Source organism: Ornithodoros turicata, chromosome 7 (assembly GCF_037126465.1).
Source record: "Ornithodoros turicata isolate Travis chromosome 7, ASM3712646v1, whole genome shotgun sequence".
Taxonomy (NCBI): domain Eukaryota; kingdom Metazoa; phylum Arthropoda; class Arachnida; order Ixodida; family Argasidae; genus Ornithodoros; species Ornithodoros turicata.
In genome coordinates, this window is record NC_088207.1 from 34744891 (window position 1) to 34761360 (window position 16470).

Below are 16470 nucleotides of genomic sequence, written 5' to 3' on the forward strand. Positions count from 1 at the left end.
AAAACAGGCTTGTACAGAGGGGAGGGGGGGGGTTATGGAAGATAGGCTCGCCGTTGTTGGCCACACAGAAGTGAGCGTCGTCACGACTATATAGTAAAAAAACACACACACGCTCTTAGCCAACCACCATCCCGAATGATACGCGTTCTGCACCCTAATTCGTTAAAAACGGGAAGGTATACGCCCTTTTGTGACACTTATGCGGTTGTGTTAATTGTCACAAAAAAAGCGTACACCCCGCGCTTTCTACAAATCAAGAGTGATAGCGGTATCACCCTGTGCAATGCATGGTTGGCCTTCACCGTGCTATGTGGTGAAATTCCCTCGTTTTAACAGTGCCGAATGAAAAATACCGTTACCTTGAGACCAACAAAAAGGGAATAGAAGTGATCCGTTGCGTGAAATGAAATACATATGATAATATGAAATATGAGCGAAAGGACCTCCAATTCACGCTTTTCTTCTCCCTCTTGTTCTCAAGAACAACGCGGAGAGGCCACCCACTGGTTTGCTCGAACAATATCATGCGATGATTGGACGAATCATCTGCGGATGAGAGAGTGGGGCCTTCTTGAGAAGGAGAGAGAGAAGGAGAGAGAGAAGGAAAGCGTGAACTGGAGGTACGTTTTGCTGATAAACCAGGAACGACGCAATGGATGACTCTCGCTCCTTTGGTGCTGGTGACGACAACGGCGAGCTCTTTGAACAGTACCACCACTACCACCACCACCTTGATTACCTCTCGTCATCAACCGTGTCGTGTGATCATGTCAATGCTGGCGCGGCGCATTTGGGTGCCTTTCCAAAAACGTCACGTCGCCCAAACTGGACAGCTCCGCTGCTATCATTCGATAACAGCTAGTAGCCCATGAACGCGGAGCAGGTCGTCGTAACTTTGTTGTGACCAACCTCCTTTGCATAATCTTTTTGGCATATTTCCCCTTCTCCTGAAGTTCGTCCTGTAAGCCCAACTCCTGTTCATCTGAATTGCAAATAAGTACTACACGCGGGGCAGACAGGACAGTACAGTGTTCATAGCAGCTGCTTCCAAATGGATGCATCCTTGCCCGGGATGGATGCATTGAAAATGTTGAACATATCATACAAGGGAACTCGTATAAGAGAACAAAGGAGTGGCCACACTACATGAAACTACAACTCAATCAATAGTGCTCAATACTTTAAATGTTTTCCCATTCTCTGACCCTACATCGCCTTACTCTTAACTTCCCCCAGGAACACGAACTAAGGAATTATTTAATAAGGAATAGCAAGCCGTCCTTTCTGGCTGACTTTTCCTCTGAAAATAAATAGATCCCCCCCCCCCCGTTCTCTTTTTTTGCCGGTTTTCGGTGCTTAATTTTTCAGAGATTCAGTGTGAGTAATCGGTGGCTATTTCGCTCACCAGGAATCGGTGTCTTTCGGTGGTAATATTTTGAAACGTGAAAACACCCGGTGGAAACCGGCGAGGAACGTGACGGGAGTTTCCCATGCACACAGTAAACCAGCACTTGATGTCCTTGTTTTTTTTTTTTTTTTTTTTTTCATTACAATGCCAACTGTTACAATCAGGGGTTGGTAAGCTTGTGAGGTACATGTTAGCGACGTTAGGTGACATCGCACACCGCTCTTTCCACTGTAAGGAATTAGCAACGGAGCTTTCTTGCGGAAGGCAAATCTTTCAGTCGGTCCATGTCCTATTCAGTGTTCGCGGAATAGGCGAATGGTTCGCACTGGTACACTCCATGGTCTCTAGCTGGGGCACTTCATGACCGAACAGACCTATTCTCATTATGCAGATCTATTTGTAACTGGCCTGGATGCTGACTATCGGCAACATTAAGACGCCATGAGAAGCTAAAGACGAAACGTCTGTTCTTTCAAGAACGACCTCATGTCCACTGTCCGCTGCCAACCAGTTCAGAGCGAAGGGACATGAAATGAAATCAGGATATTTGAAGTCGACATTTGGACGACAATCGGTGAATAATTATTTCCGCGGAAAAAAATTTAGCGGCGTACGTTTATTGGTGCTTTTCGGTAAATACCGAAGACCGGGAACCCTTCATAATTTAACCAAATGGTCCACCCAGAATGACAGTGAGGAAGCTCCAGATATTACTGTTTTCCGTACGAAATAAGAACTTGAAAATTCTGGCTCAGTGACACGAGGGCTGTCCTTATGGTAGATTAAGAACTGACGTTATTGAAATATGAATCCGCTGTGCAATATTACAGGTGAAATATTTTTTTAAATTACGCATTCCTGCACCCTATATGAAACGTTACCTGCCGCATTGCTGAAAAACGTTGCAAATATATACGTCGGGCAAATTCAGTTCCAAATTAAAGTCTGCCTCATTTCAGTATTTTGCAATATTACCGGAGGCAATCGTTAAATGGTTTCCGAAACTCGATAAATACGAGGGGCACCTGTTGGAATGAAAGAATATAACTGCAATACGCGCTTGGCGAACAGCGAAAATGTTTCCACGAATGAAAACATGAAGAGCAGCAAGCGGGTGAACCTCGAAAGAAATTGATCGAAATCCCCATTCCAAAATGAACTGAACTGTACATAAATGGTATCTGACTATAAAATGCACAGCCACACGCGGGAAACTTAAGAGTAACCTGGACATGGAAATGCAAACACCTAACTTCGTCGTGTCCGCCCAGCTAAGCTTAACGGCCGCTAAAATGTGGCTTTCGTTGGCTGAAATGACTTGGACAGATATCGAAAACCCGTGAATTTGAGTGGTTAAATACTTAGTGATGTCGTGTTTTTAAGCACGGCATATATATCATCTTACGAAGAAATCGAGCATTCTCCTTGATTTTCCTTGTTTCGAAAACGTGAGTTTCGAAATCGGGAATTTCGCGACCGGGAATATCGAGGTCCTCCCGAGCAAGCCATCTCCTAACAAAGACACCTATCTTCCCCACGGCTGTCACCTACTTCAGACAGTGGAGGACAACAGGCATGCGCCTATATCAAGCTGACATATCGATGTACCCAGCGCGTATATCGTTCGGTAATCAAGTGCGGCAGCGAAGGGCGCGCAATACTTCAATTTATACAGTGTGAGCTTTATCCTTCGAACCCGGACGACGCAGAATGACTGAGCAACCCATCGTGGCACCTATAGTAATGCAAGAATGTAGTGACATCTCCTTGGGCCTATCGGTACTGTATGACTAAAGTAAAAGCGCTGAACAACAGAGGACGAAACTGACCAACTGACGTGTTGTGTGTTTCGTCAGTTCGTCAGTTTCGTCCTGTCTTGTTTAGCGCTTTTACTTCAGTCATAACGCACCGGATACGGGAATGTTATGTGCTATCCAGCTAGAATATCGCGAACATCTTTCCTGTGTATAGCATTTCTCGAAAGGCATGGTCGTTGTGTTGTATGCAAAGTGCGTCTCCAAATTATGAAGATATTTGTCATAACCCATTTTCAATACATTTGGATCCTTGCGCTTCCTGCTTATAGCGTTTGCTCGGGACCACTTCCTCCGTCAAAGGACTCACGTTCTCCTTTTCCTCCAGCTGCGAACCCGAATCCGCCCTTGCCATGTAGTCGTCCGTCGCAGCACTGCGGCGATTTACGCGGCATTAATTAGGATAAGTCTATATGAGCCAATTTCACGCAATGCCTCCAGATGTGACCGCTAGGACTTACGCGGTATGCTCTGAACGAGCGTCGTCGTTTTACCCTACTTACCGTATTGGCGCAGGATTAGATATCTCTCTCTAGCGGCTTTGTTGAGTATTTTATGATCGTCCGACATTATTGGGGAGGCACAACTAAAAAGACTACATTCCTTCTACAACAGAAATAGAAGAAATATTATACCGCTGTCTCGATCGTCACAGCTAATTATCTACCCGTACCTGGCTTTCATCGTAGGCTGGTAATAACTGTCAGTCTGACGTGATCACAGAGATGGAAAATGAAACATTACGTGTCACCACCGACTGCTTTTATCCTTATCGTAAAATCACCACCGTATTGCATGTAAAATACGCGTGACAAGGGCCCTGGACGGCTTATTCAATTCCCTGCACGTGCGTGTGACAGGTCCTATATTGTATGCAGCCGGAATTGATTTCTGTACACGATATGTATATTTTCCAAGGAGCAAGTCTGACAGGAAGGTCATATTCAGATGCTTGATGCAGTTGATAATCGCATGAACTGGAGCAGCAGATTTGTTTTACCTGCACTATTATGTCATTTACACCAACGTTGACTATGAACGTTGATTTACACAGCGATCTGCATTATCCGCCCACACAACTACGTGTGTAAGACACAAAGCACAACACACTATTGCATTGCTAATCATTTCGAGCTAAGATATGTTTAGAGGCACTTTTATATATATATTTTTTGATATATACATAGTTCTCTGTGCGTGACATGGAGGTCGAGCGAAAGATTCTCTTTCGACTCGGCAATGCGCTTTGTGCTGTACATACAGGGTGTTTCACCTAAAGTGATAAAAAATTCTTACTGGCGACGCACTCGCCGGATGATTGTGGGACTTTCGGGAATTACCTTCTAGAAGTTTTTGCCACCATTTAGGTAGGCCTTGGACAATTTTTAATTGAGGGAAATTTATTTTTTTCAATTGAACTTTGAAAATTGCCAATGGCTCCGCATTGTCTTTGTTGTTCTGACTTCATCGCACAAGCATGGGTCGCCTCTTGGACACCCTGTTCTGACCTCTTCAACACTTGCTCAAACCCGAGGGCATCTGCACAACTGGCTTAGTGGCTAAGATTGTCTCCGTTCATAACAAGCCTCGCGAAAGACGATTAGTCTATAAGCAACCTGTAACCTGCCACAAAGTTCCTGCTACATCCAGAGTTCGAGGTAACTCGTTACTGTAACTAAGTTCCTTTTTTTGGTAACTTGTAACTTAACTCGGTACTTTTGCGCTGTAGTAACTTTCAGGGGAACTCGTTCCTTTTCCAGGTAACTTTGCCAAAGTAACTTAAGTGAAGTTCCAAGTTACTTTTAACTCGCTTTTCGCTCACATATACATATTTTCTTGCTTTCTCTCCGGTTCCTCCATGGCATTTTGTGCCATAAAACAGTATTGTAATGTCAGTCAGTCAATGACAGTATTTTATTCAGGAAATAAGAACCGCTGCCATTGAAATGAAGCTGAACCATTGTGCGCCCACAGGGAGTAAAGATGCAAAGCGTTCGACTAGACATCTACCAGAAAACGTCATCATGACATTGGTAAACTGCCTGAAACCGAAACAAATCGGAGGGAGAGGGCTTGGTTCCACGAACGGGCGCTTGTTTGCTGCCTCCCATTGAAAGAAAAGTAGGACCGAGGGTCGCGTCCCTTTAAGGGACCATATCGTAATCCCCTCAAGACCGTGGCTTTCGGGCGTGACCTTGTTCACCTCTAGCTTCGAGCGTAGTTCAATTCTACCAAATTTTGGCGCTGTCGAACACTATGACATCATTTGTTTACAAACAGGGATAGGTCTATTGTTGGACATAAACGAAAACGATCTAAGCGTGTTGCACTCCTCCGCAGGTAACTCAAGGTCTAACTCAACTGCTGACGCGCGCTGCACCTGCGTAATGCTATTTTGTGTCCTAAGTAACTTGGAGTAACTCGTTCTTTTTTTAAGTAACTCAGTAACTGCGAGTTACATTTCAGACTGAAGAACTTAGTTATTAACTTAGTTACATTTTGCACACGGTAACTTAACTTGTAACGAGTTCTTTTTGACGGGTAACTTCTCAATCTATGGCTACATCCTGCCCCATTGTGCCTTGGGGTAGTGGGCCGCACCTTAAGTGGCGAATTTCCCCATTCATTATCATTAACTTATTTGTTGTTGTTGTTGTTGCCACAAAGTTGCTGGCGTCCTTCGCAGGGTTCGAACCTCCAACCTGATCCATCGAATGAGGTTAATTTATGGAATGAATAGCATAATCCATGCATCAGAGTATCAAACGCTTACAGCCAATTGAACTGCGTTCCATTCTCGAAAATATGAGCTCATTGTTATATTAAATTCTGGGGATGAAACGACTGTTGCGCAACATCTTGCACAACATCTTGGGAGCCTCGCAAGGGATTAGCCGAATCACTGATGAATAACGTTATTATATTAAACCGCCGAAGCGGTTCCACGACTTCAATAGGCTCCGTATTTGAACGCTCGAAAGTGGCAGCTCACCAACGTGTATTATGCAAGATCCGGAACTCTAAGTCCCAAAGCTTGATCCAATTACAGTCTTCCAATCCGCTCTCAAGACGACTTGATGTCTCCGCCAGAAGCCCTACAGATATCGTCCTTTTCGGGGAACGATAGAGAACTTGCTCCTTGGCCAGATTACTGTCACTGCTCGTGTGACTTGACATCTGAAAGGCGGTCTGCATGTCAGATATAGGGCGCGGAGGTGCCAAAAAGACGAAAGAAACCAAGAACGAGCGCAGAAGAAAACACGCCCCTCTCCGAGATTCAGACGGACAATTGTAGTATTGCCGTTCACAATTGAGCCCTTTCCAGAGACTACCTTTATATCGAACTCCCCCAGCGACCCATGATGTCGATTTATATGGACAACGTGGTAAGATATCAATCACTATTCGGCGATAAAAGTCCGGTGATGATTATAGAGCGACTACCTTGGAATGGCTGGCGCCTGTCTGTGTTCAGAACACATTTACGTTTTACACAGGGAAAGAACCCGCTTCGGCGTGTGTGTCGATTATTTGGGGAGCTCACCAAGTCGCGTGCACGGCTACGAGGGCTACTGTGTTGTAGAGTCACAAAATAAGCTTCGTTTCTTCAGAGTATCGACACTAAGGTCCAAGGGAGAGCAGAAGCGCCATCTTGTTTCCGCACCACACAGGTACCATTCTCAATAAACCTTTACCCGACAAACGTCATCATGACGTTGGTAGACAGACCGAAACCAAAACAGATCGGAAGGGGAGAGCTGGGTTCCACGAATGGGTAATTGTTCGCTGAAAGAAAAGTAGGACCGAAGGTCGCGTCCCTTTCGGAGACCATCGTAATCCCCTCAGGACCGTGGCTTTCGGACGCGACCTTGTTCGCCACTAGCTTTGAACGTAGTTCAACTCTACCAAACTCGTGGCGCTGTCGAACATTATGCCGTCATTTGTTTACAAACAGGTAGAGGTCTATTGGGGATCAAAGACAGCTAACATAACGCTCGCTGTGGAATAGAGAAGCGTGTATGATTGTTGGGCGATAATCCATGTATTGTCCACCAGAGCGTTCCCGAGGACGTCAAAGTGAGCTCAAGGATGTCAACCTTGATTAGCTGCTTGCAAGAGAAAGGAACATTTCACCCGCGCACGATAGATGGCATCGTGCGCTAAAGTGCGCGTGCGCGTGGATACCGTGGCGCGGAAAGAAGATGGCGCATGCTCCCTCTTGAAACTCAGTGTCAATACTCTACTACTAACAATACTAATAACTATGTGCTTCGGTTGTATATCTCGCATTTTTTTAGCACCCAGACTGTACCGTACATAGTACACGGTTGTATTCTCGAGCAAAAGATGTTCGAACGTTATTTGCAGTCGAACGTTATTTCGCAGCAGGTTTCGTGCGCAATGTACTGGGCCCAGTACACGGGCCCGGTACTCGCAAATGAATGGAGTGCACGCACGCACGCACGCACGCAACAACACCAAAACGTCTGAGTTCAGGATGACCAATATCTCCTCCACTTTCGAAGTACGCTTTGAGCGCACGACGGTATTTCATTTAACGCACATGTTACAAAAGTGAGCCACAAGCAATGCCTCCACCTACAGAAAGGACAGTGATGGACTGTGACGAGTCCAAGTATTTCCTAAGACTGCAACGCCTTATTGAATCAAGCATGCAGATGTCTGCATTACGGATGCACGCAATATATATTCCTTTGACTGACGACCCGAGCATGTATGACGACGACATCACAAGCGTGGTGACTTTCAATGAGGAGACCTTATTATCGATCACATTTCCGGTCATGCTACGATACAAAAAGACCGTGATGTCCTGTTCCCTTATCGACCACGTAACTGAATTCCATGACTTTTTCCCGTCCTTAGCCTATTTTGCACTTGTGTTTAAACAGAAGGGAGAAAAAAAAAGAGAGTGAGAGAAAGAGGATAAAAGTAAACAGAGCAAGTAATGAAATTAAGGTGCCGGTATGTTTGCATGGTACGCAGGGGAGACGTTTTCGTCGCTTCGACGAGCGAATATGGAAGGTCTGAATTTCCAGCATATCTTGTGGTAGTATAGTGGGACGTCGGCGAAGAGCGCGGACATTCAAGGAAATGGGCATTCGGTACGATCACTTAAAGTTCACTGATGTCTGTGGAAGAAACCCACGACGACAACGGTCCTCTGATAACAGTGGGACATTACTTTTGTGTGTGTGCTTGTATCTGTGTGCGTCGCACTTTATGCACCGGTTGAAGCTGCCTATACATGCACGACATCAACGCAATGTATCAATGACATCACCAATGACAATGCATCAATGACAATGTACACGCAGCTGCTGCGGTTCAAGTCACCGGAATAACTAAGGCCGTTTTGCTTACGGGCTTCAGAAGTGCCCTCAACAACGTGATGAACCCCATGTGTGGTAGCATCCTAGCCCGATGTATAAGGAGGTCGTGTGCCCAGCATAGGCTAACCGGAGGTGAGCTTACGCTCCAATGGATCCCGTCTCATGTCGGCATCAGAGGCAACGAACGAGCGGACCAGCTAGCTTCCTCAGCATACCACAGCTGCAGCCCATCCTTACCAGTCCCGGCCGACACTGACAGGCACATGGTCGTCACACAGCTAGTTGAGGTCCGTCATCCTGGCATACAGGAGATCATGCAGAATCACCGACCCTCTCTTCCCACGAAAGATCTTCCCCGTGGTATGCAGACAATGCTCCATCGATTACGCACGGGATCTGCGTTCACGAACTCGCAACTGTTCAAGATCGGCTCCAGGGAGGACTCCAGTTGTGGGCACTGTCATCATCCGCAGACTATCGCGGATATCCTGACAGAATGCCGTGCATACCACACTATGCGGGAAACTCATCTTCCTCACGCCAGGCCTGGCATACTGACGGACGTCCTCTTCCCCGAAGGTTCTTGTGCGGAACGACTTTCAAAAACTCGCGGCCCCGTGCGCTTTCTTCAAGAAACGGGCCTCGCGGAAAGACCACTGTAGTGCACCTCTCACATACAGTGTGCCTCCGTCCCCTCAGTATCGGTCATCCTGCCTATCCATCACTTTGAAGTCCTCAACTCCCCTCTCCCACTTTCCTTTTTTTTTTTTTGGCTATAGTCGTGACGATGCCCACTTCTGTGCGGCCAACAACGGCTAGCTACCTCGACCCCCCCCCCCCCGGGTTTTAAGAGAATAAACTCTTTTGGGCTTGTTGGAACTGCGTCATATCCAACGGCAAAGCTCGAGGGGGACAAAGATTGACAGAAAGACTGCGCTACTCCCAACAGATTTATCCGAAGGAAACACAAGCATATACATATAGTGGGTCTTCGCTGATGGCGTTGACAAAAAATGCAAGTTTTTTATCAGAAAGAGACACAGAAGGGGTGTTGGCACATTCGGTTCGTGATGCAGCAATCTTCCCAGACTCAATTATCTCCCTCGTGATTCTACTCGAACTTTTCTCGGAATGGCCACAATCATGCAACAATAGCTTACAACGTCAGAAATACGTTGATGCTCGAAGGGCATTAGAGACGAGCCTTTCTCGTGTAGACTCCCGAGCCTTCGACATCGCGAAACTGTTAGGTCCTCCGTCGTCCGACAAGGCTCTAAGGGCACTTGAAGCTTTCTGCATACAATCGGGCTTATGGAAATTCTATGACTCACTTGAATGTGTGGTGTGTGTGCCCCCAACGACTCGGACATTTTACTCTCGTTTGGTCGAACCTTTTGAACTACATGTTGAACTACATTATCATCTCTGTTCTTCTCTGGGCATCATCTCTTTGTTTTTTTATGATTTCATAATCTGTTTGTACTTTCTATGTATAAGTGTACCGGGGTAGCCAGTACCCTTATTATGATGACGTTTATAGTACATAAATTACAATATGGTCTGCTGGTAGCCTTCTTGAGTGAGACTTGTCTCACTACCGTATTGTGGAAGACTAAGTGCGAACACCGTTTTAGTGTGAACTGCTGACACCGTATTTTGTAGATCTGAAGTGTGCGATATTGTTTTCCCGTTCTATTGATTGTGTGCTTGTGAGTATGTGAGGGATCCCGCTGTGATTTGTTTTGATTGCTGTATTTTGATTCATAGTGTGTAATAGCTGTACAGCTCTTGCAATGGAGCAGGTAGCACCCATGGTGGGTTGCTGAAAGCTCCAATGTTTACTTTATTATACTAATTTACTAACTAACTAACTACAATATGTAATTTAATACATAATAATATTATTACGTATTATTATTATCTCTGCTATAATTATGTCTCGCATTATTTACACAAGGTCTCGCACAACCTCAAAAAGATAGTATAGGTCGGACAAATGTTGACGCTGTGAAGTTAGTGAACTTGTTCATGCACTCTAAAAACAGAACTTCACCGCATAGCACGTAGTGCGCCAATCATTGTCGCGAACGATAGGGTTATCGCTTTTGATTCGAGGAGAGGGGGAGGCGTACGCCTTTTTGTGGCAATTACAATATATCCAAATTGCCACAAAAAGGCGCACGCCCCCTCTCTCCTCGAATCAGAAGCGAGAACCCTATCATTCGTGGCAATGGTTGGCGCACTACGTGCTATGCGGTGAAGTTCTGTTTTTAGAGTGATGCAATGTCGTGTATTCTGTACCTTTGTCCTGCACTCTCAAAATGAACTTCACCGCATAGCACGCTCCTACCCAGCCATCAACTCGAATAATATCGCTATATTGCCCTGATTTGTTCCAAACGGTAGGCGTACGCCTTTTTTGTTATAATTATGCTGTTCATAATTGTCACAAAAATGGTGTACGCCTCCCGTTTTCAGCAAATCACAGCAGATAACGATATCATTCGAGATGACGGTTGTCTAGGATCGTGCTATGCTGTGAAGTTCATTTCTAAGAGGGTGGGGTATGAAATATGTTGACCTAACTGGCCGCCGTATTAATAACGGCCTCAGGGAGCATTTCAATACTGCGAAGCACGGCAAGGAAGCCGGTTGTAAGCCATTGTTGCATGATTGTTGCATTATTGCAGCCTGATCGCGAAAAGCGGGAATAGAATCACGAGGGAGATAATTGAGGCTGGGAAGACTGCCGCATTAGGAACAGAATGTGTCATCACGCCTTGTGTGTCACGTTGTGATAAAGGACTTGCTCTTTTGTCAACGCTATCAACGTAGACCCACTACATACGCCTGTGTTGCCTTCGAATAAAACTCTTGGAAATATGGCGCGCGTCTCGCCTTTCTGTCAGTCTCTGTCCTCCCCTTGCACTTTGCCGTTGTATGATTTTATTGTTAGAGTGTAGTTTATCATGCCCCAGCAATGCCGTCCATAGTTTGCTTCACATAAAAAACGAAAATGTGCATCCAGTCTTGCATCCTACCCTCTAACGGCTGAGTGTTCTTAATGTCGTTCTTAAATTACTGATGGCCACGCAGAAGCGATATTAGAAATACTTACCGTATTTTCCGGTGTATAACGGCACTCGTGTATAACGCGCACCCCTAAAAACGGGTCGAATTTGAAAAATGTTCGATGTATAACGCGCACCGCAATGGTGCTACAAGCTTCTCTACTGCCATCAGTATCACACAGTAAACCAAAGCGGTGTATCATATATGCATATGCTATATTTGAAACACATTTAGTCAAATCCGTTAATCTCCGATGCAACAGCGTCGCTGTCACAGTATACTTCAGTGTCCTCTCTGCTATCCGCTTCGCGTCCCTTCTCAATCACGCCATTCTTCTGAAATGAATTCAAGATTACTGACTTCTGAATAGCATCCTTAAGCACCATCATTAACCGTTTATGAAGACCAGTGTCCTTTCGCAGATTTTGTCAACTGACCCTAAGATATATGGGAGAAAGACACAGCACACCCTGGAAGTGGCTATATAAAATTTGTACGTCACCGACCCGAAAAGGGGCTCTGCAGGAAAATATTTCCGTGTATAACGCGCACCGTTAGATAACGCGCAGGACCTCTTCAGAGCCCTTGTTTATTGTATAATGCGCGCGTTATTCAGCGGAAAATACGGTAACTGTAATCAAGGTAAACAACATCTCACTGACGCATAACGCACGACGTCTGACGTCGGTGCAAACGCACTCACAAAGCAGAAAGTGCTAACGTCTTCCTTATTTTCCTCGGAAACAGGGCGCATCCAGTCTGTTATCATATATTGATCGGCCCTTTTCAAAGTTAAACGAACGAATATCTGGGCGCCACTGACGAACCCCTCTGTTTATGCACCAGGAAGGCAAGCGCTTCGCTCCAGATTGGATGAGGGGCGAATTCCCCTTGGTAAATATCTGATTAGCGACGCAGCTACCGAATGGCCGAGAAAAAGACGAAGTGCGAGAAAAATAAGCGCGTGATCGACTGAGCAGCTAATTTTCTGCTGACACGGAACCGCTTACAGCACCCCGGGGAACTGTGCGCAACGACCGCCCGGGTAGCGCGCGGCGGGTCCTACGGAAGTCCCGGGGGAAAATCATTAGCGACTTCTTCCCTCATCGCCTAGGCTCCAACTGGTGTTTGTTCTTTCGTCTCTGTATTTTCAACGACCACTGTGACCTTTCGTCTTTGTTTCTGCCGAGCGTATCCGCACCACAAACACGCAGGATATCCGGACATGGAGGTTCTGCTGTGTAGTAGAAGTCAAGGCTCTTGCAGGTCGTTCGGTAACCCTTGCTAAGGTCGCGTCGTGTCCTGTCAACTGTGTATTTTGTTGCTTTAGGTGCTGAATTTATAGTACTTTATATATATTTATAGACACCTATGCAGTTATGTTAAAGGGGCCGTAAACAGGTACACGAGGGGCCCATTTCTTTGTGTTATATTATTCAAACTTAGGCAGTGAAAACTTCTTGCAATTACTAACGCTCAAAAACAAAAGGCGCTTGCCCATACGGATGAAATATTCACTGCACTCTTTCGCATTTTAGCTCCGCCCCGCGCTCTAACATTACGTCATTGTGACGTAGCGCTTTCCTCACCAATTACGATCGAGTGTTCCACGTATGATTTTATTTCAAATGCGGAATTGGACTAGATGAACGTGAATCGTCTTCTGTTCAAAATCTAAACAGTTACAGCCTCTAAGTGAAAAAGAAATGCGTTTAATTTAGGTATCATACGCGCACTACGTTTTCTGGGCAGTAGCACGCAGCACACCACGAGCGCGAATGAATATCCGGGACTACAGTTCCGGAATCTTAGGTAGGTGCGCGATGGGACATCTTCGTCATCTTCGAATGGTTCCAACAACTGGCCTGCCGTACTTTGGCTTGAGCCACGCGGCACCAGCTCGCGTGGAACAGTAGGTGCATTCTTTTCGCTTGCACCTCCTGCACCAGATCTGAACTGGATTATTTGCGTGCTGCACTTTCCTGTTGAAAAGAAAGGTATTACTAATAAACTTCCTTTCAGCTGGAAAGTGCAGCTCCCGAAAACCCGTCTTGCGTGGAGTCCAAGGTAGTGCAGTCCAGTGCAAGTGAAAAGAATGCGCTTAGTGGTTAGCGTGCTGGCCATGTCATGTCGTGACTGGGAGGAACCCGGGTTCGAATCGCGTCATGTGATAGCAGCCCAACTGTTGACGTTCGCGACAGCCGGAGATGTTGAAGATGTCATGACGATGAATTTCGGAACCACGGAGCACAAAATGTAGTTTCACACAAACAAACTGAGCGCTCTGACTCACAGCTGATAATGAAGCATGTTTATTGGCTGGTAATTTGAAACGTCATGTGCGCAGCTCGGCCCCCCGGTTGGACGGCAAAACGTTACGCAGCCATGTGACGTATGCGTGGTGGAGAGAAGCTCGCTGGTTACTCATCTTTGAAAGCAGTTATATGGGTCACCGCGCTGGCACGGGCAGGACCAAATGTATATTTGGGTATTATGATCTGCGTTCTTTCATGGGGTATCATTATTTCTGAAATGTTTGGTGGCCTGTTTACGGCCCCTTTAATTGTCACAAAAGGGCGTGCGCTCCGAGCTTTCCACGCATCAGGAGTGATTACGGTACCACTCTGTGCAGTTGTTGGCCTTCAGTATGTTACATGCTGTCTTAAGAATGTATGTCATAAACGGAAAACCGCCGTCATCCGCTTCGAGTAGCTTGCATGTTATCTACATTCTAAAAACTCAAACTTCACCGCATAACAAGCTCAGAGCAACCGTTATTTAGAATGATATCGTTCTCCAGTTTCCTGATTTGTTGAAAATCGGAAGTGTACGCGATTTTGTGTCAATCAACATGCGTTCAGATTGATACAAAATGGCGTACACTCCCTATTTTCAACAACGATAACGTTCTAAATGACAGTTCCGAAAGACGCTCTGGTTATGAGCATGCCGTGAAGTTCTGCTTGTGGGGCGTACGTCTTCCTCGAGCAGAAGTTGACTCATTTCGCTGACAATCCGCCTCCATGCCTCCGCCGCCATCTTTCCCTTCCTCTTTTTTTTATCATCATTAAACATGCCCCCCCCCCCCCCCCTCGCGTTCATCAACGGCAGCATACGGTTGAGGTGCCTGCTGAAAAGTTTGCGGAAGAGGACGAGGAAGCCAAAGAAGGAACGATACGCGGTGCCTCGTGCCTTGCCATTGCATTGGTGGCAATTGATCATAAGTATACGCTATGAAAGTAGGTCAGCCTTTCGCGCAGTCCCTCAGCGTTTCCCTTTCCCCTCGTGCACGTAAAACAGTCTCATTGGATCGCTCACAAATAAGGTACCACAACAACTGCACGTGAAGTCCATGTCTCCATCTTTTTCACCATAGTGTTGGGGCCCGTCTACAAGTACCCCCTTATTGCTACTTTCTGAGTGGACAGACGTTCGGTCACGTGCTTTCTCCAATCTTTTCTTTCTCTCATGCGTACTGTCGTAACGTATTATCGTCACTCTAAGGAAGTTTGTGGGTCTTTGTGAGCATTTGGCACGCTTTGAGAGTCACGTGTACGGCACACGCACAGGCGATATTTTTCATAATACGATCAGCGCCTTTGCCGTCGGCTCAACGGCGTGCGTAATCAGCTCAGCTCTCGTTCTGATTGAAAGTGATACCTAAGTCCGTTTAACGTAATCCTCATCGATTATGCAAATTATTTCTGCAGGCGTCTGGACGCTTTATTTCTGAACGATTCTTTACGGCTCTTTTGTCTTGACACGTAGCCCGTTAGTGCTGCCAGGCGCGAAGTCGTTAAGCTTTCCAGGTGCGTCTTTAATCTTATTAACTGTTCATCGTTTTGTCTGTTCGCTTTGCAGACGTCATATAGGTAATAACTGCTGTCGGCTATGGTTCTGGGTTGAATATGGGCTTCGTCAGCCTTCATGATCTAGTGATCAAGCGCAAATAACATTGCTTTAAAAAAGTGAAGTGCGAAATGGAGAAAGAAAACAGCAAGGCGCGACGTGGTGTGGAGGTCTGACGACAAACACAGGGATGAAATTATGTCTTGGGAGCGGCGTTAACTTCCTCTGAGTGTACTCAAATATTTCATTTCTGTATCATTAATTTTATGTATTTTGCTTGTGTTACAGATAGCTTCGCCGAGCACAGACATACTTCAGTGGTATCTGCACAACGAACACTTCTCAGCATGAACTCACAGGCGGTTGCTCTGGCTCTTCTCGTCGTATTCCTTGTGAACGCTGTGCTCGCTGTTCCGTACAACAACTATGGTAGGAACTGTATATCACTCTCTTTCAGCAAACCTCTCTAAAGGGGCGCTAAAGTGCAAAAAATTTATCCTCCAGGAATGAACGATGTCGTTCCCTTGACGGCAATACAAAAGGAACGAGATTCATCCGTTCCGTCGATCACGATTTAAGGCCTAACCGCGTGGGGCGTTTTTCGAGCGGCAGAACGCCGAGCTTTTGTCAGCGGCGAGCGACGTTGTCGACAAAGGCCCAAAGTTAACCGCATGCAGCGGCGGGAGGACGGCGTCTCATGCGAGCGTTTCTGTACTCTCTCGAGGAAAGACAAACTGCATGCGACTTGATAAACACTTTTATTGTAAATGAAAAAGTCTCAAACATAGGTGCTTTTCAGCGATAACGTATAAAACAAGATACCTGCAGCCATATGTTGTGAATGCCGGTCCCGCTATTCACAAAGCAGCCAAATACACGAAGCGAACGCAGCATTCCAGTTGACATCTTCATCGATCTGTTGCACACTTCATTTTGTGTTTCACATCCGCAACAACCTTCTGATCTGCCGAAC

At 46.0% G+C, this 16470-nt stretch overlaps 1 protein-coding gene across 2 annotated transcripts in view; it reads left to right on the forward strand.

Annotated features, from left to right (window-relative positions):
• Nucleotides 1-16470, forward strand: part of LOC135400906 (U8-agatoxin-Ao1a-like) — a 107152-nt gene that overhangs the window by 75926 nt on the left and 14756 nt on the right. For both annotated transcript variants that reach the window (XM_064632911.1, XM_064632912.1), the window contains exon 2: nt 15786-15926. In XM_064632911.1, the coding sequence (XP_064488981.1) occupies nt 15845-15926 (82 nt within the window). In that variant the 5' untranslated portion in view covers nt 15786-15844. The remainder of the gene's footprint in view (nt 1-15785; nt 15927-16470) is intronic.